Here is a 26,776-nt window from a genome sequence, read left to right on the forward strand (position 1 = left end):
AAATATTTACAATAAATTCAATTTAGACACGTTTTGTTGACCTTGTACAACAAATTTTTCAGTAACCCTTTGTTTTATTTTGTATACTCGTGTTTACTGTTCTTGTTTGTAAAATTAATTTGTTTGCAGGTCGACCTCGATTGACCTATTCAATTTTAGGAAATTAAGTTTATTTGCGGTCATTTCTTGTTCTGCTAAAGATTTATTTTATCGGCAATTTTATCGTTTTTTCGCTCAGCGAATAGAAGATACAAATATTCATACAATGGCTATCGCACTTTAATTCGCCATATTTTTGGAATGTGCCTTTTTCCAATCGCCCATTAAATTATGTGAAATATTAATATCACCAGATAAAGTAACCACAGATTATTTGAATGTGATAGGTGAATTTGGATATGTTTCAATTCAAGCATAAATACGACCTCAATCAAAAACTTTTCGGGCCACATTTTTGTTAAAATAAAAAGTAAATTCATGATCTTTCTTCTTTTTTCAATATAAGTCTGCGACAGTAAGTTTATTTAAGCTATTAATACGGATAGGAATTTTTGTCTTGTAGGTTTCATCATTTTGACAATGATTATTAGGCCTGGATCTGGATCCCGCGTACCAAAAAAAGTTGATTAAGAGCAAGCTAAAAATTTGTTAATAGCTTAACGGTGTCTAGTCGGACAAACTTTGGTGTACGGGAACACTGGAACAGGGGAAGTTTTAATTGTGGAACAGTTTAAAAATTTGGAACGTCAGATTACGAAAACGTCCCATGTATTTTGTCGGACATAACATCCAATTGATTTGTTACCCTTTCATTAAACTCTCATGCAATAATCAGACAGCTGTTACTAACCAACATGATTCCTGTCATTTGACATGTTCTTCGTGTTCCATTCATTAAAATGCCCAGTTGGTGATAAACACCAGTCTGATTTTTGCATGAGAGTATAATGAAATGGTAACAAATCAATTGGAAGTTCTGTCCGACAAAATACATGGAACGTTTTCGTAGTCTGACGTTCCAAATTTTTAACCTGTTCCACAATTAAAACTTCCCCTGTTCCAGTGTTTCCATACATCAAAATTTGTCCGAATAGACATCGTTAAGCTATTAACAAATTTTCAGCTTGCTATTAATCAACTTTTTTTGGTACGCGGGATCCAGGTCATATCAAAATATTCTCAAGCTGAGTGAACCGACTATATCTTCCCCTATTCAAATTTTTTCGACAAAAATATGTCTCTACTGAATTCCCTCAGCCGAGATTCATTTTGACACATTTGGAATAGGAAACATACAACACAAAAATTCCTTCCTCACTATTAACTGATCAAATCAACTTAATTTTTCATTAAAAAAATAATTATTGGAAATAGTGGGAGTGTATACTAAACTTTTTTTTTTTAAATTTTTATTTTGTACAATAAATAATGTTCTCATTTGTCATCAATACATTATAATGGTGTAAATAAATAATTATTCATTGGCGTCAGGTTTATGTTATTTATGTCTGTTTACTATTAATAATATTGGCTATGAGCAGGTATGTTTGGTTGTGTAGTAATTTCCAGTCACGTCTAGCAACCTAACTTCCAAAAAAAATTCCCAGCGTCACTAGAGAGTTGTGTTTCAGATTAGCGAATCGGCTTTAAGATTTTTTTTATTAATGTTACACGATAAATTTGTTTTAAATAATTAATATCGCGTTTGGATGTTGAAATCAAGAAAGGAACAAGATAGAAAAGTGTTTCTCTTGTCACAAATCGGTTTCCTTGCGATTATCGTTCATTGTTTAACGTTTGTCAAAAGTTAACCGGAGTAACTTAACAAGAAGTTAAGCGGAGCAGAAGTCCAATAAAACTTAAATAATCCAACTGTAACTTAACTAATATTTAAAATAAAAGCATGGTATTTTGGTATTCAATATAAATCGCTCTTCACATGTTATATTTTAAATTGTTTTAATCTCGTCATAGTTAATTTAAAATCTTATTATTTTAGCATAATTTCAATGTCATCATGGCTGACAGAAACGTTAATGGAATTTCACCGAACCCTGAAACCCTAAAACACAATGCTATATACGAGGAAAAACTACATCAACAATTTAATGGGGTCCATTCATCACAATCATCAAGGAGTTCATCACCTGGTACACGCCTCGGATATGTACCCCCTTCTCAGCTGCCTCCAAGTAGGCCTATCCCTCAATCTCAACTTCCTCCTTCCCGATCTGCGCCGGGAAATATAACTCAACAATTCGGGGCATTAAACCTTAACCAAAATGCTCCCAGACATAGTCCACAATTCGGAGCTCCTGCAACTCAACCCACTAGTTCCAGCCCCTACACAATTCCTCCTTTTAGTCAAGTCAGTAAGGAAAGTATAAATAGTCAATCATCTGCTATCTTACCGCCAACTTCAAATACTTCGAGTACAGTAACTTCGTCGCAAATGTCTACACCTCTTCAACAAGGACCATTCAGTGCTCAACCTACAAGTGGTTTTCAGAAACCTGATCCATTTCAAGCAATTAAACCAGCACAAACCAATAATACTCAGCCGACTTCTAATGTAAATAATCAACCATCGCAAAATCCAATGCAATTTAATCAGAACTCTCCTAATGTCAGGCTTCAACCTAACCAAGTACCAGTGCAAAATAATATGGGCGTTCCAACTAATTCAAACATGCCTAGGATAAGCCCGGTTCCACCTCAACAGAACTTTCAACCTAGTCCTAATAGATCAGCTTTTGGTCCAATACCACCGCCTGGAATACAGAATCCGATAGTTAGTCAAATTAGTCCAAACAGGACAGGTTTAGTTCAGGGACCACCGTTACAAACACAATACAGAGCTCCTAATCAAATTCCTGGGCCACCGCCACAAGCTGGTGTACTTCAAGCAAACCAGCAAAGGTCATACCAAGCATCCCCAATTCAACAAAATAATAACCAAAGATTTAACAATGCTATTGCTACCCAAAATATCAATAATGGTCCAACTATGAACGCAAATTTTCCTCCACAAGCTGCACCTTCTAACTACCCACAAATGAATAGTGCACCACCGCCCCAAACAAACGTGGCACCGAAAACGAATGTACATTCAAACAGGTATCCTACGATGCAGTCAAACAGCTACCAACAACCCGCCCCATCTCAATATCAGCAACAGCCACCTTCTGGCCAGTATCAGTATCAACAACCAATGCAACAACCAGTACAACAACCAATGAATTCGTATCCAAGTCAAAATAATCAGCAGTCTCCTTACCAAGGAGTAGTAAATACTGGCTTTAATAAATTATGGGGTATGGAACAGTTTGACCTTCTTCAAACTCCAAATATATTGCAACCATCGAAAGTCGAAGCTCCTCAAATTCGTTTGGGCCAAGACTTGTTGGATCAAGCCAATTGCAGCCCAGACGTGTTTCGTTGCACTATGACGAAAATTCCAGAAAATAATTCTCTTTTACAGAAGTCGAGATTGCCTTTAGGGGTGTTAATTCATCCGTTTAGGGATCTTTCTCATTTACCTGTAATTCAGTGCAGTGTAATAGTTAGGTGTAGAGCGTGTCGCACCTATATAAATCCCTTTGTCCTTTTTGTTGATAATAAACGCTGGAAGTGCAATTTGTGCTATAGAATCAACGAGTTACCCGAAGAATTTCAGTACGATCCGATGACGAAAACGTACGGAGACCCTTCTAGAAGACCAGAGATTAAATCCAGCACTTTGGAATACATTGCACCTGCTGAATATATGTTGAGGCCACCCCAGCCTGCAGTATACCTTTATTTACTGGACGTATCTCGATTGGCAATGGAAAGTGGTTATTTGAATATTGTATGTAGTATTTTATTGGAAGAATTGAAGAATTTGCCTGGAGATGCAAGAACGCAAATTGGATTTATTGCTTATAACTCTGCTCTACATTTTTATTCTTTGCCAGAGGGTAAGTTTCTTTCATTATTATTATTACATGTAACCCATTCTCAAGCCTGTTCTTTTTCGTTAATCTTTATTTGAGATCAAACTGATTAAAAGAAGTATATTTTTGTTGTAGTTATTAAATTTCATGTAATTTCTTTTATCATTGTATTCTGTTACATGATGAATATATTCTTCTTCTAAAGGTGCCTATCTTTTGGAGATGTTGGCGACCACATTGACCCATCTTATTCTATTCACAGCAGCTCGAAATAGATCAGTTGACGTTAGACCAGTCAACTTCCTAAGATTGGGTAGCCACGATATACGTCTACGTCCAGGGCCTCTCTTGCCCTCAACTGTAGAAGTCGGTATTTATTATTACGCATTATGTGGCCGAAGTAAGCCAACTTTCTGTTCTTTACGGTGTTAATTATTTCTTTGTCTTTTCTTAGCCTCTGGAGAATAGTTATGTTAGTTGTGTGGTGTATATATGAGACCCTCAACATGCATCAGTAGCACCACATTTCAAACGCCTCTAATCGTTTTATGACATCTTCTGTACGCCTCCAGCTTTCTACTCCGTAGAGGAGGACACTAAAGATGTAACATCTAAGAATTCTTATGCGTATATTGATAGTTAAAGATAAGTTGCAGAGAATCTTCCTGTTAAATGATCCCAAGTATCCTTAATGTTGCAGCCCAGATAGCATATTTTCCGTACTCTTTATATAGACCAGGGCGAATCTGTGAAAAAACGTCTATTTTTGGATGTGCGAGGTGGCATTCGGATTTTTGCAGATAAAGTTAGGTGACAGCTTCAATAATAATAATTGACTTATGCTCCTTCTCAAATATGCCCGGAACATTAATAAAAAAATTAAAATATATAAAAATTTCGAAAAATATCGATTTTTTTCTACTTTCTTTGCTTATAACTTTAAAACGATTTATTTTGGAAAATAGTCGTGGGGAAGTAAAATAAAGATAATTGCATTTTGTATCATATTCGTCCGGTTAAAAATGTCTTAAATTATTAACCTTTCTGCAAAATAGCAATAAATACAAATAAGGGGCAAAATAAGCATATTCTTGACTTGATAGATTTTGCATAATAATTTTGCAATCTAAATTTTTTTAAAAAAGTTAAAATTTTTTAAAAACTTTCTGAACAAAAAGTAGACCATTTAGAAATGTGCTAATTTTTTTACATATAAAGAGGCGCTCTACTATCTAATTCACTTTACAGAACTAAAATTGGATTATTTAAGCGGCCTCAGTACTGTTTTAAAGTTATAAACAATTTTTTGGTTTATAAACAAATACAGTGAGGATGCTTGAGTTGGAATAAATTCATTTTTCAGTTATTTATCAAATAAACATTTTTTTTTCTGATTTAGGACAACAGTAAAATGTATTTCGAATTAACCCATTCGGTACGGTGATGCACCCGTGTGCATCATGCTTGACTGTCCGTTCAGTACGGTGATGCACATGGGTGCATCATGAGTTTTCGTTCGCCATGTACGGCGGGCCACCATCTGAATATTTCAGGTATTTTTGTTCCGTCCGAATTACCTTATTTAAATCTAAAAGTGGGGAAACCACGCCCAAAAGTGGGTGATGTCCAGAAGGAGATTAGATTTAGTTAATTTGATTGGTGATAAAGTGATAAGGTTGTTTGGATGTTTGACTGATGGGATTGAATGGGAGGTGAAATTACTGTGCTGCTGTTTACAACTTACCTTACTATCCCTTGCAAGATAATTCGGATGGAATTTCCCAGATTAGGAGACTGGGGCAATATCAAGCACAAAATAATCTGGGGAATTCCATCCGAATTATCTTATTTATCGTTTTTAATAATTTTTGTTTAAAATGGCATTTTATGGATAAAATTTAATTTAATTCACATACTATGTAGAATAATAAATTTAATAAAAATAGTTTTATTTCTAAAATTAGTGTTATTATTCCATTAACTTTAATTAGTTGTAGTGTGATACTGTATTTTAACCGACCGCGCGAAGCCGCCCGGTAAGCGTTCGAATCCGTATATAGGAGCCGACTTACTGAATGACGATCCGGCACGAAGGGGTTAAATCAATTATACACTTTCTTCTTTTTGTCTCAATTAATTAAAAAAAATTTTTTGGGCACCCTGTATAAATAATTATGTTAATGTCTATATTAATGAATAGAGAATTGAACAACCTTTCGAATAAGCTAGCACCCGACCCCTATTCTCATTTAAAAAAATCATCGATTACGTAATCACACCCAGATGGATGACGTCACTAGTATGATATAAAGCGTGTTTCATTAATAATTGTTCATATAGTAACTGGAGAAACCTTAGCACAAAATACGAAGATTTAACCTAAAACACTTAAATAAAATGTGGTTCCTAACTGAGTTACAGGGTGTTTTATCTAAAAATTTAAAAACTATTTTTGCTCAGCATTTTAAAACTATCCGACGTATCCTTTTTATACTTGTCAGGAAGTATAGGTACTGTACAAACTACTAAATTATGTTAAACAAACGTTTCTGTCTATTACCAGAGGCGTACGACGGGGGAAAGTGAATGGTTGACCCTTTCCAAATTCTACGCCACTGACGGAATTCCCATTTTAGTTCAATTTTTGAATTCTCCAATGTTTTCTATGAACATAAAATACTCCTCATTCGTAACGATAAAGTCATTAGTTTTCGAGATATTTGAAGTTAAAAATGAAAAGACACGGTTATAACCGTGTCGCTTCATTTTTAATTTCAAATATCTCGAAAACTAATCATTTTATCGTTACGAATGAAGAGTATATTATCTACATAAAAAGTATTGAAAAATCAAAAAATTACACTAAAATAGCAATTTCGTCAGTGGCGTAGAATTTGGGAAGGGTCAACCAGCCACTATCCCCTGTCGTACGCCTCTGGTAGTGACTAGAAACGTTTATTTATCTTAATTTAGTAGGGTGTACAGTACCTACACTTTTTGCCAAGTATGATAAGGATACGCCAAATAGTTTTAAAGTACTGGGTACAAATACTTTTTAAATTTTAATCATATGAATCATATCATAAATTAATCAAAATAACTGTGCCGTTTCATATTTAACTTCAAATATCTCGAAAACTAATGACTTTATCGTTACCAATGAGGAGTATATTATTTACGTAGAAAGTATTGGTGAATCTAAAAATGGCACTAAAATAGTAATTCCTCCAGTGGCGTAGAATTTGAGAAGGGTCAACCATTCACTATCCCCTGTCGTACGCCTCTGATAGTAGCTATAAACTTTTGTTTATCATAATGAAGTAGGGTGTATAGCAGTCGCACTTTCTGCCAAGTATGAAAAGGATACGTCTAATAGTTTTAAAATGCTGAGCAAAAATAGTTTTTAAATTTTTAGATAAAACACCCTGTAACTCAGTAAGGAACCACATTTTATTTAAGTGTTTGAGATTAAATCTTCGTATTTTGTGCTAAGATTTCTCCAGTTACTATATGGACAATTATTAATGGAACACCCTGTATATGCCAGAAAGTTATAATTTAAATATAAAAATCGACCCGTTTCGGGATTTATCTCCAGAGTCGCGAGAAAATGAATTTATTCCAACTCAAACGTCCTCATGTATTTGTTTATAAGCCATAAAATTGTTTATAACTTTAAAACAGTGCTGAGGCCGCTTAAATAATCCGATTTTAATTCTGTAAAGTGTATTAGATAGGTAGAGCGCCTCTTGATATGTAAAACAATAGCAAACATCTAAATGGTCTACTTTTTATTCAGAAAGCTTTTAAAAAATTTTAACTTTTTAAAAAAATCTAGATTGCAAAATTATTATGCAAAATCTATTATATCGATTTTAATGAAATTTGGTGGACGGATTAATTATGTTGTAAGAATTTCTAAGCGAATTACGTAGGTTCTAAGTGCAACCAAAGTGGTTGAAAAACATCGAATAAAAACAGGCTTATTTTGCCCCCTTATTTTGTATTTATTGCTATTTTGAAGAAAGGGTTATAATTTAAGACATTTTAAACCAGTCGTATATCATGCAAAATTCAATTATCTTTATTTTATTTTGCTACGACTTTGTTCCAAAATTAATCGTTTTTAAGTTATAAGCAATGAAAGTTGAAAAAAATCGATGTTTTTCGAAATTTTTAAATATTTTAATTTTTTTATTAATGTTCCGGGCATATTTGAGAAGGGGCATAAGTTAATTATAATTACTGAAGTTGTCACTTAATTTTATCTGCAAAAATCCAAATGCCACCTCTCACATCCATCTCAAAACAGATCCGCCCTGGTCTAATAAGGATGTATTGTTTACGGTAATTTGGGCGTTTATGTTGGTGTTCTTACTAACGATCATTATTTTTGTCTTCTTACAATTTAGTTTTAGGCCCTATTTGTTACATGCTGCTACAACATTATCCATCATCCTTTGGAGCCCCTGAGCACTATTTGCGGCAATACTGTATCGTCTGCAAGTTTGCATATCTAATATTGTTTATAAGCTTGATATGATGAATATATTGCTTTAACTTTTTTCTTAGGATTATGGGTGTACTCTCTATGGTTCTACCTCCAATACGAACCAACTTACCCTTGATCGAATACAATATAGAGCTCTGAAAATATGTTTGGGAGCAATGGCATCTTCACCAAATCATGCCATTCTGGCAGAGTCTCAAGAACTTCCTCTTAGTTTTCGAAGACAGTTTTTAGCAAATAAAAGTCTATTAAAATATAGATGTTACAACAGTGATTTGATCGCAAAAATTAACTTTCTTGTAATTGAGAATTTGACAAATCATTATTGGAAAAAGAAAAACTCTCCTCCTTTGTCAGATGCATTTATTGATACAAACTTATTTCAAAATGATATTGTTAAACTTAATAAAATACCATTGTATGCACACAGTTTCGATTCTATAATTGACAAACCTATCACCATATTCCCTCGGTATTCAGATTGTAATATCTTAAACCAAGCCATGATAAAATCCATTGTAAATGGTCTCGGGTCGAACTTAACTAAAATATATACAGATGGGTCAAAAACGGAGCTAAACACAGGTTCGGCATTTTTTGTTTCAAACATAAATCATATTGAAAAGTACAGAATCTCAAATTATTGTTCCATTTTTACCGCCGAGTCCTTTGCTATTGAAAAGGCACTAAAATGGTGTGCAACTCAAACATGCACGAATGTGGCAATAATTTCAGACTCAAAATCAGCATTACAAGCTATTAGCGGTCACCCAATAAACCAATTCCGAAATGCCTTAATTTTGAACATTAAAAAATTAATTATGGATCTTAAACAAAATAATGTAACTGTTTCGTTTATTTGGACGAAAGGACATTGCGGAGTCGAAGGTAATGAAATTGCGGATATAGCCGCAAAAAGTAGTCACAGTTGCCACCATATGGACAAAGTATTTAATTTAAAAGATTTGAATAATGCTCTCCAACCTAATATCAGAAGGAAATGGGAAACTGATTACAAAAGAATTGCAAATAAATCTACAAACCCTTATTTCAAAATTCACCCTACACTTCCAAAAGACATTCCTCATTTCACCTTTAATTATAATAGAGCACAAATGTCAGTATTGACTCGTTTAAAATTGAATCATGCTCGCTTTCCATCTCACTTATATAAAATTGGAATACTTAACTCTCCTGTCTGTAGTTGTGACAATGTATCCATTGGTGATCTAAATCATATATTTCTAGAATGTTCTCTGAACTCTCAATCTTCTTCAATTCTGTATCAAGAACTAATTCATCACGAGTGTCCATTGCCACTAAATATTACAGCTCTCCTTTCTTCCCCAGATAAAGCGGTACTAGATTCCATCATTAATTTTATCAGAAATTCAAAAATAGCGGTATAGTTTAGAAATAGACAATATGAAATCATTTAATGTAATTAAGAATTTACATGTTTTGTGGCAAATAGATTTTGTCTGATGCCAGGATCTCTCTCACACACACACACAACTTTTTTCTTCTTGAAATAAATCAGAACGTATATGTAGATGTATATATGGATACGGCATACGACGTCTTGTCTCCTATTCTGTTTAACATATACTCGGAAGAAGTATTTAAGACAGCGCTAGAGGAAAGCACACATGGCCAGAATAAAACCAGTTTGCCTTATATCTATATTTTGTTACTTTACCCTTTTGCTTGTTGAAAGTAGTTTAAATGCAATTCTTAAAATTAATCAAATTTTGTTTTTAGGTATCACCCAACCACACGAGATGACAATTCTCGACATAGACGATATATTCCTCCCTACACCCGATAATTTATTAGTCAATTTAAAGGATAGAATGGACTTAATAGCAGACCTTTTGAGGCTCTTACCGAACAGATTTGCCAACACATTTGACACCAACTCTGCTCTTGGTGCTGCATTGCAAGTTGCATTCAAGATGATGGGTGCAACAGGTGGTAGAGTTACTGTATTCCAAGCATCACTGCCAAACATCGGACCTGGAGCGCTTATCTCAAGAGAAGATCCATCCAATAGAGCATCAGCCGAAGTTGCGCATCTAAACCCTGCTAACGATTTCTATAAACGCTTGGCGTTGGAGTGCAGCGGTCAGCAGATTGCAGTCGATCTGTTCGTAGTAAACTCTCAGTATGTAGATATAGCTACTATTTCAGGAATTAGCAGATTCAGCGGGGGTTGTATGCATCACTTCCCTTTACTCAAACCTACAAAGCCAGTAGTCTGTGATCGTTTTGCTAGATCTTTTAGGAGGTATATCACCAGGAAAATTGGTTTTGAGGCCGTGATGAGATTGAGGTGTACAAGAGGACTTTCTATTCATACCTTCCACGGTAATTTCTTCGTTCGATCGACAGATTTACTATCTTTGCCTAACATTAATCCCGATGCAGGGTTTGGCATGCAAGTTGCTATCGAAGAGAGTTTATCCGATGTTCAGACTGTATGTTTCCAGGCAGCATTACTATACACGTCGAGCAAAGGCGAAAGAAGAATAAGAGTTCATACGATGTGCTTGCCGGTGGCTACGACTATACAAGACGTCATCCACTCTGCCGACCAGCAATGCATCATAGGCTTATTGTCAAAAATGGCTGTTGATAGATCGATGCAATCTAGTCTTTCAGATGCCCGCGAGGCGTTTATCAACGTAGCAATAGATATTCTATCGAGTTTTAAAATGAGTCTGAACATGGGTAGTCCCGTAACGGGTCTGTTAGTGCCGAATTGTATGCGAATATTGCCTTTGTATATATCAGCTCTTCTTAAACATTTAGCGTTTAGAACAGGTAGTTCTACTAGGTTAGATGACAGAGTAATGAAAATGATAGAGATGAAAACGAAACCATTGTACATGCTCATACAGGATATATACCCCGATCTGTTCCCCATCCATAATTTAGAACACCAAGAAGTGATCATGAATTCTGAAGAGGAACCAGTTTCTATGCCACCTAGGTTACAACTCACCGCCAGATGTCTGGAGAATAAAGGTGCGTTTTTGCTGGATACGGGCGAGCATATGATCATCCTAGTTTGTCCAAATGTGCCACAAGAATTTTTAACCGAAGCTCTGGGAGTTTCCCAATATAGCGCCATTCCGGATGATATGTATGAAATACCCGTGTTAGATAATCTTAGAAATCAAAGACTTCATCAATTTATTACATATTTAAATGAGGAAAAGCCGTATCCGGCCACGTTACAAGTGATTAGAGACAATAGTACGAATAGAGTTGTATTTTTCGAGAGATTAATAGAGGACCGAGTCGAAGATGCACTTTCTTATCACGAATTTTTGCAACATTTAAAAACTCAAGTGAAGTAAGGTTAAGTGTACATTTATTATTTTTATCTTTTTATTTAAATTGTGCAGATTTATTGCTTGTGCAAAGACCACTCCGAAATTATTTCCGTATAAAATAACTAGGTATTTTACAGATCCAGGAACGTCCAATTATATGTTTGTAACTTCAGAGTATGGTCAAACCACAGCCATATAATACCCAAGACTGCGCGCTGTAATATAAAACCGTGCAGTCCTTACATCACTTTTTAATGAGCGGGGTTTATCGACCACGTGACAATCCCACTAGGGATTGTTTAGTAGTTAGAAAGAGATGCAAGGACTGCTCGCAATCTGCTTTCTCTGTCGCATTGGGGAAATGGTTTTAAATTACAGCGTGTAGTCTAAGTATTATATGTCTATGGGTGAAACAATGTATCCAGTGACATGTTCCATTTCAACTTAAACTTAACGACTATATTAAATTTACAGTCAAGATGCAATAGAAATAAACAAACCAAGACACGTTAAATGCTACTAGGAGCACTCCCGAATCATAATTTACAATGTATTGTTGTGGTTTGCTCAAATGTATGTTTCTAATATTTATTTTGAAGAAATTAATATGATATCTCAGGACTCTTTTACTAATTAAAACAAAACGTGGCTTCAAAAGTATTGTTTGCTAGTTGCTTTTGAGGAAAAAGGGATAGACAATAGGAAAATAAAGTAAAAATGATATTTTAAAATCAATCAAATATCAAAAGTAAAAAATCTGAATAAACATGTACCATATACAACGATTAGAATAATAAAAATTTCAATCATCCATCAAATCATACATCCAAAAATATCAATTTAAATTAATTAAACTTATATCCAAATCAAAGATTTCTTAATTTTAGTGCTTCACAATAAATTATCATATATTTTAATTCTCAATAAAACCAACAAGACGAATAACTCTAATTTAAATAGGTGGTCTTAATTGATAGTCTCTGTTTACTAAAATGACGAAACTAACCTTTTGTCTCCAAAATTGATGACTTCCCCTCACTCTTCTTTGAATGTGTCTTGTCCACCTTGCTCGTACTTTTCAGTTTCTCCGAATACTCCTGCCAATTCCTCTGCTCCAAATCTTGACTACATGAATAAACCCCTTTCTCTCCAGACACAAGGATATCTCAACTAATCGACTTAGTCCAGTATCAAACTATACATCTGTTTATTATTTACAGCATGTCAGTTATTTCTTCTGTCTGCTACCACAGTTGGAACTCCTTCCACCACACACAAATACAACTTTTCACAACTTATACTTTTTTCAAAACTTGGCAAATTATCAACGTCGTCTCAGCAGAAACTGTAGTGCTCTCGCGCGGTATTCAATTCACAATGCCCTCTCCTCTCCTGGCGAACTCCATCCAAAAATCATTAAATCTCCCACTTCGTTCTTTTCACCCAATCACGACCTATATCTATCCAAACAAATTTTACTGTCTTCTCAAGAAAAAAAACAACTTTCTACTATCTAATAATCCGTAAGTCATTCTTAAACACATAATTGACCTTTTCAATTTCTACGGAAAAAAGGATAATTACCTATTCTCAAACGACCATTTACTAAACCTACTCTTTTGTATAATCTTTTCATTTGTTTCGTGGTATGCCGTACAATAGAAAGTTCAACGTCAAATGTTTACAAATATCTATCTAACTAAACAGTAGAAAAACCAATATATTGTTTTATTATTTTCGGGGAATGTCTTTAAACCGAATACGATTCACTAATTCCGAAAAACACTTTCTTACTTCTAATGCTTAATATACAATATACAGGGTGTTGCGATTTCTGTTGGTCGGTGATTTGATTTTTGTCTTAATATTTTCTGTTTTATTTTTGAAAAATATGGAAACCTTAATAGTATATACATTGTAAATTATGATTCGGGAGTGCTCCTAGTAGCATTTAACGTGTCTTGGTTTGTTTATTTCCACTGCATCTTGATTGTAAATTTAGATTAGGCTAATTCCAAATCCGATAAAATTTTATATGGTTCTATTCCCCTTAGGATATATTCGCCCGGTAGGAAACTGTTTAGAATTATTGGTTGTAGTGAACAGTTTGTTTTTTAATTAAAATTTTAATGTGCTCCAGCTGAAAAAAATTCAGGGAAAATGCAGGAAACTAAGATGTTGGACTTATAGGTCCTAGGTTTTCACCTAACGTGACCGGAAGTAGACCCGGAACTCAATATTCGAACTCTTAGTGTAACGTCGCGTCGATTAATACATGGTTTCACTAATTTTGAGTGAATTTTGACAAACTTTCGGTCATAACTTGCCAAAACGAGTCAATTGATATATCACATGTACTATTTCTGCGACTATAATGTGCCATTTCCGGTTACAACTTTTTAAGCAGAAGTACATATTTGTTCTCGTCTTGCAAAGGCGTGTCGACTAATATATTGCTTGTACTATTTCGGCGTCCTAAAACAGTACTTCCCATTGCAAGTCTGGAACCAGAAGTCCTAGGTTAAATTTCTTATCTTTACTACCATATTTGGGTCATACACTCTCATTCAACAACTCAATTTGTCATTCGATCTGTTCTAATAACGGAGGAATTGTATTTACCGAGGGATAGACAAACATTGTTAATTCAAGGTTTTCTCATTTTAATGTTGACCCCTATTTGCAATTGCAGACCCCTATTTTTCAAAATCTTTTTCTGAATATAATATCGGAAAGTATCGTATCTGCGTGTAGAAAATGTAAATAAATTTTTTATCTTTATATTAAAGAAAAATTTTCCAGTGCAGAAAAATAAAAATTTGTGAAAAATTATTTATATAAAGCGTTGTCTACAAGGCAAGATAGACGGAAGAAGTGGGCCAGGACGAGGAAGAACGTCATGACGTAAAAACCTGAGAGAATGGTTTAACAGATCCTCTGCATCCCTTTTCCGAGCTGCCGTCAACAACATTACTATAGCCAATTTGATAGCCAACGCTCGATAATCGAGCACGGCACATGAAGAAGTTGTTTTTTATGTATGTATAAATATGATAATAAACAAGCCTTCGAACACACTTAAAAAATTAAAATAGGTGTATTAGGCGGCCCAGGTGAATTTTTTAAAGGGGCTATAAAAGACGTATTTTTAAACGCTTTTATTTAGTTCAATAGTTTGCGTCAAATCTTTAGACGTTAATTTAACTGCCTTTTCTCCAATGCAAATTAATGAAAATTTGCAGACATATGTATTCGAGGGAACAATTCACGAATAGTCAATAAAAAAAAATTGTTTTTATGTTTGTTAATTGTTTAAATAAAAAAAAATCGATTTTAATGGAAAATGCTAAAATTCTCTCGTTTTTTACAATGTAAAAACTTGGAACTTTTACGGATTATAGCTAATGATATGAACTATACATAATTTCACTTTTTAAGTTAATTGTTTACGCTATACTTCATAAATAAAAAATAAAGTTTCAAATTTTTTGCCGATTCCGACTACTTTTCATGTTAGTATATCATATGCTTTATACATATTTTAATAAACATGACGATATATTTTAATGTTTGAAAAGTGTAAGACTAAAAAGTAAAAAATAAAAAAATATAAAAAAATTTTTTTAAGAAACGCTTTTCTTTAGTTACGAGTGACTAAAATTAAAAATAGTATAAAAAAAATCAACCAAAAAGCAAAAAAATAAAAAAAATTGAAAAAATCGTAACACATTCGTTAAAGAAAAGCGTGGGGCGAAAACCGTTTATTCGATGAAGACCCGCCACGCTTTTCTTTGACGAATGTATTAGATTTTTTCTATTTTTTGCTTTTTGGTTGATTTTTTTTATACTATTTTTAATTTTAGTCACTCGTAACTAAAGAAAAGCGTTTCTTAAATTTTTTTTTTATATTTTCTTATTATTTATTCAAATTTATTTGTATGATTACAATATTTAATGTAAGGTGATTGATAAGTAACGATATAAATATTTATATAAAGTTGCTGAACAGTTGTGTTAGCGATTTAAAGAGAAAATATATTTTTTTTATTTTCTATTGTCATTTATACACTAAATTGCAAAGAAAAATGAATTATGTTTTATGTTGTTGAATTATGTTTTTTTCTCTTTTTAAATATAGACCATAAAAATTTATTTTTTTATATTGTTTTATATAGTCGTTGTTTAATCATTGATAATAACTATACAATAATTATATTAAATTTCGAATTTTTTACTTTTCGATATATTCAAGATATAAATTTGAAAAATAGGAAAACATCTATTTTTTGTTTTAAACTTTTTCCTGAATTTTGCATAACGTTTCAGCTGCAACATATTAAAATTTGACATGCGTGAATTGAGAGGTCATTTCAAAGAACTTTTTACTAGACAAGGCGAAATCGGCGGGTTCGAAGGGAAAAATATTCCCATGAGATTTTTTCGCATAATCACATTCGTGATATATCCCAGAATAAGGTTCAAGAAGTCGCCCACGTGAAAAGTGGGCCAATTTTTTTTTAACAATTTTTTTTAATCAAATTGCAAGAATTAATATTTTTTGCCCGAACAATTTTTTCTTTAATTTTTTGGACCATTCTGGACAAAAAAGATCTCTTATAATTTTTTTCTAAAATTGATCGTTTTCGACTTATAAGCAATTTAAAATTGAAAAAAACGAAAAATGGCGATTTTCAAGGCTTAATAACTCGGTTAAAAGTTATTATTATGAAAGTGAATATATGACTAAATTAAAGTTTAAAGCCCCCCCTACAAGATCCTGAAGAAGTTTTTGTCATTATTTTATTACTAAGCCGTTATTTTTAAGTAATAATAATAAGCACCATGCACGTGTGCGGCCGCTGTAAATTCTGAGTGCGAGAGAGAAGCCATTCCAGCAGTCCAATTGTGCATCTTACTCGCACTCACATTTACAGCGGCGTCAATACGATCTAACAGCTCATTGTTATTAATTAAAAATAACAGGTTAGTAGTAAATTAATGATACAGATTTCTTCAGGATCATGTAGCGGCGACTTTAAACTTTGATTTAGTCACTTTCTGACTTTCATAATAATAATTTTTAACCGAGTTATTAAGTCTTAAAAATGGCCCTTTTCGCGTTTTTCAAATTTTAAATTGCTTATAACTCGAAAAAGATCAACTTCAGAGAAAAATTATAACAGAGCTTTTTTGTCCAGAATGGTCCAAAAAACCTAAAAAAAAATAGTCCGGGCCAAAAATATTGATTTTTGCAATTTGATTAAAAAAAATTGTTAAAAAAAAATTGGCCCACTTTTCACGTGGGCGACTTCTTGAACCTTATTCTGGGATGTCTCACGAATGTGATTATGCAAAAATATCTCATGGGAATATTTTCCCAACGAACCCGCCATTTTCGCCTTGTCTATACACAGTTTTGAAAATGTTACGACGAAGCTGTATCGCATAATTATTAATCACAAAGAAAAAAACCCTTATTTACACAATTGTATTATATTTATCTTCAAATTTTACATTATCATCTTTCAAAAACAAAAGAGTTTTGTCATTTCCTATAAACAGGTTTTCAAAAAGGTCTTTTTACAATGTTTTTTCGCAAATTTTCATTTGTTCTCCCTGGAATTTCTTTTTAGGCTGATTAGGCAACAACTTTTAATAGAACATTTTTTACTCGCGAACAATTTTGCTTTTATTTATTTTATCGTAGATTTTATACTATTCGGTATATTCAGAATATGTTTGAAAAATAGGAGTATCTAACAACTTTTTTTTGTGTTGTAAAAATTTTCCTAAGTTTTGCACAATTTTTTCAGCTAAAACAGAGGTCATTTCGAATCCTATGGGGACATGGTCGTAATGATTGTAATTTTCAAACTCGTCTGCATTCTTGTATTGGTTTCCGACCAGCGAGTTTTCTACTAGAAAATAGCATAGTAAAAAAATCATGATTTGATCTCGCTATGTATTGATTGCCACTTGTGTCAATATGAAGACCTTTATTGGATATTACACAATAACGGTTACACAGCATCATCAGAAGATGTATGTGCCCTTTCCTAATCTGTCCTTGTCAAAGTAAAGTTATGTTTTTCCGAAAACAGGACCACGGAAAAAAGTCGTGTAGTAATTATCATGTGATCATTTCGGAAAAGAGTTAAAAAGGGCGTTTTGTTCTTAATAGAACTGAGTTAAGGATCAGAAAGATGAGAACAAAACCTGAATGGAACATTGATAATAATTAAAATTTTATTTATTGACAAAACAAACTGCTTTATTCGTTTTTGGGATAATTATCACTTGTGAGAAGTTTATCAATTTATTGAGATGGTTCTGAAATTATTTCCTTGTGGCATCTCTATGTCATCTACTGTATTTGATGTATTTTCAATTAAAGTTGTGGTTAATTCCAGTTAAATTTAGTAGATAACAATTTATTGACATATGTTGATGTATTTTAAACAGTGCAACAATTTTAATCAACGGTACATTACTTCTGAGGTTTATAGATCGTAATTTGGAAATGTTTGTCCCTGGCATTTTGTCTAGAGTTGGACCAAATCGATATTCTACTTTTCGGTGTGTTATAATAGACGGAGAGGCAGCGCTGAAAAATCTCTTTGAATTTACTAAAGCTAAATTTTTCACAGTTGATTACTGTGATTGTGTATGTAGAGAAACATACTGCGGTCGGTCAAGCGAAACGTAGAACAGGGGTTACTGAGAGGGTATCAAAGTTGATTTCCTACGAAGGTAATTAAATCCATTTACTGAGGCTGAAAATCAGTACACACATAAATTGAATATAAATAAAAGTTATTATAGTCGGTCAACTGTATGACGGGACAGAGCCGGTCGGTCGGCCCCAATGAATGTACAGGGTTATTCACTATATTTTGACCCCCTTGTAAACTGCTTTATTTACAGAATTAGAAAAAAATGTAGAATACAAAATTTATTCGATTTTTTAATTATGCTTTTTTGACATATATATCGTACTAGTGATATCATCCATCTGGGCGTGACGACGTAATCGACTATTTTTTTAAATGAGAATAGGGGTCGTGTGCTAGCGCATTTGAAAGGTTATTCAATTCTCTATACAGTACTATCAACATTAAGCTCATTATTTATACAGGGTGTCAAAAAAAATTGAAATATTAATTAAACAATTAATTTAATTAAAAAAATTTTTTTGGACACCCTGCATAATTAAACATGTTAATGTTTATATTACTGAATAGGGAATTGAATAACCTTTCAAATGAGCTAGCATTCGACCCTTATCCCATTTAAAAAAAATAGTCCATTACGTCATCACGCCCAAATGGATGACGTCACTAGTAGGAGATATATGTCAAAAAATCATAATTTAAAAATCGAATAACTTTTGTATTTTATATTTTTTCTAATTCTGTAAATAAAGCAGTTTACAAGGGGGTCAAAATATAGTGAATAACCCTGTACATTCACTGGGGCCGGCCGACCGGTTCTGTCCTGTCATACAGCTGACCGACTATAATAACTTTTATTTATATTTAATTTAGAATGTGTGCACTGCTTTTCAGCCTTAGTAAATGCATTTAATTACCTTCGTAGGAAAGCAACTTTGATACCCTCTCAGTAGCCCCTGTTCTACGTTTCGCTTGACCAACCGCAGTATGTTTCTCTACACAATCACAGTAATCAACTGTGAAAAATGTAGCTTTAGTAAATTCAAAGAGATTTTTTAGCGCTGCCTCTTGGTCTATACGGATGAGATCAGCATTCTGTTTAGATTCAGACCCTCTTCTTTACGATTAAAGGTTATGGAGTGCTGATGGATAGTAGGGTGATGACTTATAACCACGTTTAGTTCTTCTATTAACATTTGTGTCTTGACCTTAACCAACACAAATTATTTAGTTATAATAATGCGATACACCCAAGTGCGTCATGCAATAAATATGTATGCTTTTTTTATTATGAAATTCGCATAATGATTAAAGATAACGGAACCTAAACAATTATAAATTATCGTACTTAATTATGACTATAACGTATCTCCTCATTGTCAACAAATTATGCTTTCATTTGATTTTTAATTATCATTAAAAATATTTTTATAAATAAGATTAATTCAATGTAAGCTCAAATCTGTACTCATCTGTTTTTTTTTTGTTTAAAAGTTACTTCTGTTTATTTTTATCTTGATCTATAAGTGTATTTAGAACCCATTTTTTTAAACCATTTCGTTTGTTTGCCTCCTAAATATACCGGGGGACTGAAAAGTTCTTTACCTGAAAGTGAAAACCACTTTACTGAAAGTGAACAAAAATGTTCCAATGTCATTTTCATTCTCTGTGATGTTCCTCTGAAAGTTCTGCGAACTACTCATGTAAAGCGATAGTGTAAAAAGGTCTTCACATAGGGGAGCCAAATCTGGGCAAAGGGTGAATTTTCCTGTCTTTCATAGACCAGTTAACGCATTCTTCGGATTGACAAGGATCTCAGTGGCCTTGCTACGTTTTGTAGGCCGACGCATGGTCGTGATGGAAAAGGATATTTTCCTTTAATTCTGTCTTATTTTCACAATGATTGCATACAGTTTCATTCGAAATTGTGGATAGCATTCTTCGTTGAAGATTTTCTATTTTTGGGAATAAATTACAATGATTGTGATTATAATTAGGTATATGCGCTTTTTTTTTGATATTTCGACTTTTAGTCCGAATATCGGTTTTAAAAATTATTTTTAATATAAAATTTTTGAACGCATTAGCCAAGTAGTGTACTTCTACAGTTAGAAGAATTGAAAGTTGTTGTTGTATCGTAGATATATTAATACCTCATTAATGATAGTATTTTCTTGTTACTGACCTCTTCTTTAAGTATTTCCAGGCAAATATTACTGCAAATTAAAGAACTGTATTTTATAACTGCAGTTCTTTGATCTTTCTTGTTACTGACCTCTTCTTTAAGTATTTCTAGGCAAATCTTACTGCAAATTAAAGAATTGTATTTTATAACTACAGTTCTTTGATCTTTGTAGTTCATTGTTAAGTTTTTTTATAAATACAGTTATTTTATCTTTCTTGTTCATTGTTAGGTTTCGTTTTGGATAAAATAGACCTCAGTATGTTACATGTTAATTTTATTCTAAAGTTTTATTGATTTCCCATCCTTTTTAGTTTTTCTGAAAAGCCTTTATGTATTGCTATTCTCTTCGAATCATTTCTTATGGTTAAGGATGTTTGTTTATGTTTCATTTCTTCTATTTTCTAATAAGAAATAGAAAAAGGGAAAGTATTTCTAGTAAGTATTTACAACAATTTCCACAAGAAAATAGTTTGAAATCCATATTAGTATTCTCTGGTTCTACATTTTTCAAGGTGTGTAAAGTGATCCCCTTAATTGCGCCAAACAACTATTTACAGTCAACTGCTGTGTTGAATGACATATTTTTCAAAATCTCAGATGGGCAGTATTAAAAAGTATTTACTAGATTTTGCCGCAATTTACCAAATAAAGATTTTACGAATCACGAAATATGAACCGAGGAAGCAGTAATTTTTTGGTCACATTTGGAATGAGATGCGATCAGTTAGTTGTGATATTGTCGAATAAGAAACATACACATAGTTTCAAAAGTTATGCATCACCCCTCGTATTCACGATGCTTACGCTTTTATAAATCCGTATCTTTATCACATATTTAATGGGTCTTTTTTATAAAAGATATACCATTTTTGGTTTTTTATTTTATTTGATTACCCATTTAATTGACCTGGTTTTGCCAAGGTGTAAACATTTGAAAAATTTATTTTGGTGAAATTTTTGAAAACGCGACTAAAAATGAAACTTACTTTAATTTCTGAGTTGGACCGTATAAGAATTATCGATTTAGTTGAAGAAGGCAATTCACAGCGGTTCGTGGAGGAAAGAGTGGGTGTTTCTCAGAGTGATGTCTCACGGATATGAAATAGGTTTCTGGAGACAAACTCGATGCGGAATAGAGCTCAGTCTGGTAGACCCCGAGTTACCAATGATCGACAGCATGGATATATCAGAATTTCCATCCGTAGAAATTCTTCTGTGTCTGTACCAGCCCTCCAAAGAGAATTCAGGATGCTACAGGAGTCAGAGTATCGTTGGCTACAATAAGAAGAAGAATTTCAGACTCAGGTTTGAGGAGTCGTCGACCAATAAGAGTTCCTCAGCTACAGCCTAAACATATTTTGGACCACCTCCAGTGGGCTCAAGAACACATAGAGCTCTCCCAACTGTTTTGGAATTTTGTGCTTTTTTCAGACGAGACCAGAATCTGTTTAAATAGTGATAACCGGCGAATTTGTGTGTGGCGAGAGCCAACAAGAGCTGCACAACTAGCCACACACGAATTCGCTGGTTATCACTATTTAAACAGATTCTGGTCTCATTTGAAAAAAGCACAAAACTCCAAAACAGTTGGGGAGCTCTATGGGTTCTTTAGCCCACTGGAGGCGGTCCAAAACATGTCTAGGTTGTAGCTGAGGAACTCTTATTGGTCGACGACTCCTCAAACGGAGTCTGAAATTCTTCTTCTTATTGTAGCCAACGATACTCTGACTCCTGTAGCATGCCTGAATTCTCTTTGGAGGGCTGGTACAGACATAGAAGAATTTCTACGGATGGAAATTCTGATATATCTATTCTGTCGATCATTGGTAACTCGGGGTCTACCAGACCGAGCTCTATTCCGTATCGAGTTTGTCTCCAGGAACCTATTCCATATCCGTGAGACATCACTCTGATAAACACCCACTCTATCCTCCGCGAACCGCTGTGAATGGCCTTCTTCAACTAAATCGATAATTCTTATACGGTCCAACTCAGAAATTAAAGTACGATTCATTTTTAATCACGTTTTCAAAAATTTCACCAGAATAAATTTTTCAAATGTTTACACCTTGGCAAGACGAGGTCAATTAAATGTGTTATCAAATAAAATAAAAAACCAAAAAAGGTATATTTTTTATAAAAAAAGGCCCATTAAATATGTAATAAAGATACGGATTTAGAAAAGCGTAAACATCGTGAATACGAGGGGTGATGCATAACTTTTGAAACTATGTGTATTATAGCGCTATATCTAAATATAAAGTATGTACTTTTATAAAACTAAAAAACTTTTTTACAGAACATTAAATTAATTCTTTTTAATTGTTGATAAGAGAAAAACACTCTATAAATCGATTTTGTGTCTGGTTTTTCTCCTCTTGGTTGTCTTCCAAACGATTTTGGTTTTTAAGGGCTATAGCATCGAAATCGGCTAATAATTGCAGATGGAGTTCAAATTAAAACTTAATCATTTGATTGTATGTTAAAAGAGGAATAATTGTTCATTCCCTTACTAAAGTCCAAACTCTAGGAATACGTTATCTCCATCAGTTCATTTCTTCCACTTTTCCAGTTTTTTACCCTACAACGCCCTCTTCTTTGTATAACTTGTACAAAATTTAGAAAATTATAAGAAGTGTATATGTTGGATTTATGTTTAATTATTTAAATTTATATATAAATAGAGGCAACGCGTAAATTAATTCAAAGTATAGCTATAAAGGATCTTTCCGAATACATATAAATCATTATTCATTGCTGGTTATGTTTGGAAAGGTATCTTCTTAGTGTGTCTGCCTGTTAGTGAATTAAAACTGGATATAAAATGATCAAAGGGAAATAATTCGATGGAGTATTTATAAATACGAAAAAGAAAATCTTAGTTTTTATATGTATCTACTTTCCGGGTGGTCGTTGTAACCTACATTGGTATTTGTGTAATAAAATAATTTTAAGGGTAATTTTATTCATCTTACTACAACGCTACTAGTCTACTATTGAAAAAAAGATAAGGTAGGATTGTTTTTATGTAATACCACAGTATAATGCTAAAGAATCAGTAAGGTTACTCTGCGAACATCCTTTGTTCTCTATGTTCCATTTTGGCTACGGCGCATAAAAATTTTAGTCCTTTGCGCAGATGAATGACAGTTAAGGGCATCCAAGTTTGCCGTGATTGGTCGGTATCGTCGCGCATTTGCCGTGATTTGTCCTTATCGACGCGTATTCAAAATTTTGTCTCGGGAGTGAATTGAAAAATTGGAACCGTCAAAATTCGAGAGTGAATTAACTGATTCTTTGGCATTAAACTGTGGTAATACTTCAAGGTTATCACGTCTGACATTTGTTTATAAAAAGAGCGTGTGACTATAGTATAATAGAGCGACTTATTTTGTGAGGCGCCCTCTTAGTTGAAATAGAATCAGGTATTCCTACAACAGTTCATTGTAATTTTTTATATATTTATTTTTTTATTTTACAATAACTCATTGAGATTTTCAAAGGAATAGATAAAAACGCTGAAAACTGCTGTCCTAAACCTATTTCCTTATGGAATCTTTTTTATAATGGTGGAAAACTACAATTTTCAAATACATAATCGCTTTTTTGACATTTTAGCTTCCTGATCTATTTTATTTTTTATCATAGCTACATAATCATACCATGCATTTTGTCGATGATTTCCATTATTGTTGCAGTTTTGAACGTACTTCGTATTGGTCATCTTACACACTTTCACGACCATCTTTAAACTACTATAGTTAACTGCTGGCACCTCTTAACTCGTTCCAACTTAACGGGAAAAAGACAAGAGAAGTAGTACTATTTCTAGACGGGGCCGAGAACTTGTCAGGCCATATTAGCCTCTTTTTTATTTATCTTCTACACTATAAGAAATCCCCACAAAAAATCGCCGGACAAATAATCCCTGGATAAAAAATCCCGGACAAATAATCCCCACAAATTTTTTTGGACAAAATATCCCCACAAAAAATTCCGGACAAAAAATCCCCAAGAAATATTTGCTGCCGAATAGTTCTATAAAAGTTTTCCCGTGAATGCAATCGCCATGAAACCGCTTTTCGGCACGAAAATAATGATTTCCAATTAAGATTAAGCATGAAATGTAATTTCGATTACCAAATTTCGAATTCTAATTCCATGCTGAAAATTTCAAATTTTACATGACAAAACAGTGTGAGTTTTTTCAAAAGTCGTGGAACATATGGGGAATGAGCTAAGGCTATGGGAATAATGTTGTAATTATTCGCTTAAATCTTTTGGTCACTCAGCTTTTAATAACCATGTTCAAAACATTGCCTATTCGTGATTATAACTTCGGTCCTGAAAAGGATAATATTGATTGTAATGCAAAAAAACCTGTTCCTTTTTGTAAAGGACACCGCGCACATCTTATAGAAAATATAATGTCACTCAAATGGAATCAAATTGCTCTACTACTAAATATCATTGCGTCAAGTCTGAATTTTTTATAATAACGGAGTAAATTGTAAATTTCGATAAACTTTAATTTCAATTTACGCCGTTATTATAATTATCGGCATGGAATTGGTATTCGGTAATCGAAATTACAATTCATGCTTAATCATTATTGCTAATCATTATTTTCGTGGCGAAAAGCGGTTTCATGGCGATTGGAAAACTTAGAGAACTATTCGACAGCAAATATTTCTTGGGGATTATTTTTTCAGGAATAATTTGTGGGGATTATTTGTCCGAACCCCTTAACTGGATGTTATAGGAAAATATTTAACTTTGAACTGAAATTTATCGGTGCTGGATCATTGTTTCTTTTTTGTACTGTTAGCATTAAACCTACAATTTCCGAATGTTTGTTGTTTAGCACTCGCAAACTACATGTTTTTGTTATTTATTGGATTATTTAAAAGTATATTATTATTAAATATAGTGAAAAATTCTATTATTTTTTATGATAGGTATGAATGTATCAGACATGTACTTGTAAATCCGTACTAAGAATAAACTTTTTATAAATTTACTCTGATGTGGTAGTCTCGTAATTTAATTTTTATTTAGAAAGGGCGGGTTAGAAAGATTATATATAAGACTGACATTTCTAACGGTGGTAGACAGAAAGGCTTCTTAATTAACTATTTAAGTGAATTACAGGTAAAATATGTCTGCATTTTGGATATTTTCAAAACTGAACGAAACAGATTGTTTTATTTTTGAAATGTACAACCATTGGTTTGGTTCAAACAAGAGATTATAGTTGTTATGGCAACAGAAAACTACGTTCAGATTTGAAAATATATCATATAGATGTTCAAGGAGTCTTTAATTTGGCTTTTTCTACACACCATCGTGATACTATAGCGCATCTACATTTAAATCAATGACATTAACAGGATGCAAATAAAAAATTAAATACAACTTTTTTTTAATTAATTTAGACTATTTTAATATAATTGTTGGATTTCGAGAGATCATTATTCATCTTTTCTTTTTTTTTTATTTTACAAAATAGTCGCATCAACCTCTGAGGTTATTAGCGACATATATACATATACATGAGATGGTTTACTTACAAATGTTAAATTTTGTTAAATATATTGATTATCTTTAAAGAATTTTACCAAATGTTCGATTTTACAATTTTCTCCTAAGATTTCACTTGTTGATCCGATGATGTGGTTGGTCTGTCTCTGCAACTGGTATCTTGGACACTACTAGTACATGCTTAACACTTAGTGGAATATTACTTTTGTCACATCAAATGGGATTAGTGTGACCATTATATGTCCGTGGTAAGTCCAACTATATGTCCTAGACGAAGACGAGTAGCAATGACTTAATGAGTTCTGTTAGGAAATTGAGATTTTCACGGTTTTATAAATAATGTTTTCACTTCGCGAAGTTTTGAAGTTGAACTGTCCCACTGATTTTGCCACAGATTTTCAACTTTCACTTACTGTTCCTTGCTTGTTAGGCTGTACGATCCGCTTCTTCATTTAATTGAAGGCCAAGATGTGAAGGAACCTATAGAGATTGTACAGTATGGTTGTTGTTCTGTGTGGTAGCTAGTTCTTTTTTAATTAGGAGAGCAATTTTATGTTTTGTGTACAGTTGGTTAATGGTATTGTTTGAACTGAGGG

At 33.2% G+C, this 26,776-nt stretch overlaps 1 protein-coding gene across 2 annotated transcripts in view; it reads left to right on the forward strand.

Annotated features, from left to right (window-relative positions):
- LOC114326568 (protein transport protein Sec24A) overlaps positions 1 to 25,659 on the forward strand; it is a 44,803-nt gene extending 19,144 nt beyond the window's left edge. For both annotated transcript variants that reach the window (XM_028274962.2, XM_050645099.1), the window contains exons 2-3: positions 2,000 to 3,959; positions 10,207 to 25,659. In XM_028274962.2, coding sequence (XP_028130763.1) covers positions 2,018 to 3,959; positions 10,207 to 11,807 — 3,543 coding nt within the window. In that variant the 5' untranslated portion in view covers positions 2,000 to 2,017 and the 3' untranslated portion in view covers positions 11,808 to 25,659. The remainder of the gene's footprint in view (positions 1 to 1,999; positions 3,960 to 10,206) is intronic.
- Positions 25,660 to 26,776: the final 1,117 nt, after the last annotated feature.

This window comes from Diabrotica virgifera, chromosome 3, assembly GCF_917563875.1.
Source record: "Diabrotica virgifera virgifera chromosome 3, PGI_DIABVI_V3a".
Taxonomy (NCBI): Eukaryota; Metazoa; Arthropoda; class Insecta; order Coleoptera; family Chrysomelidae; genus Diabrotica; species Diabrotica virgifera.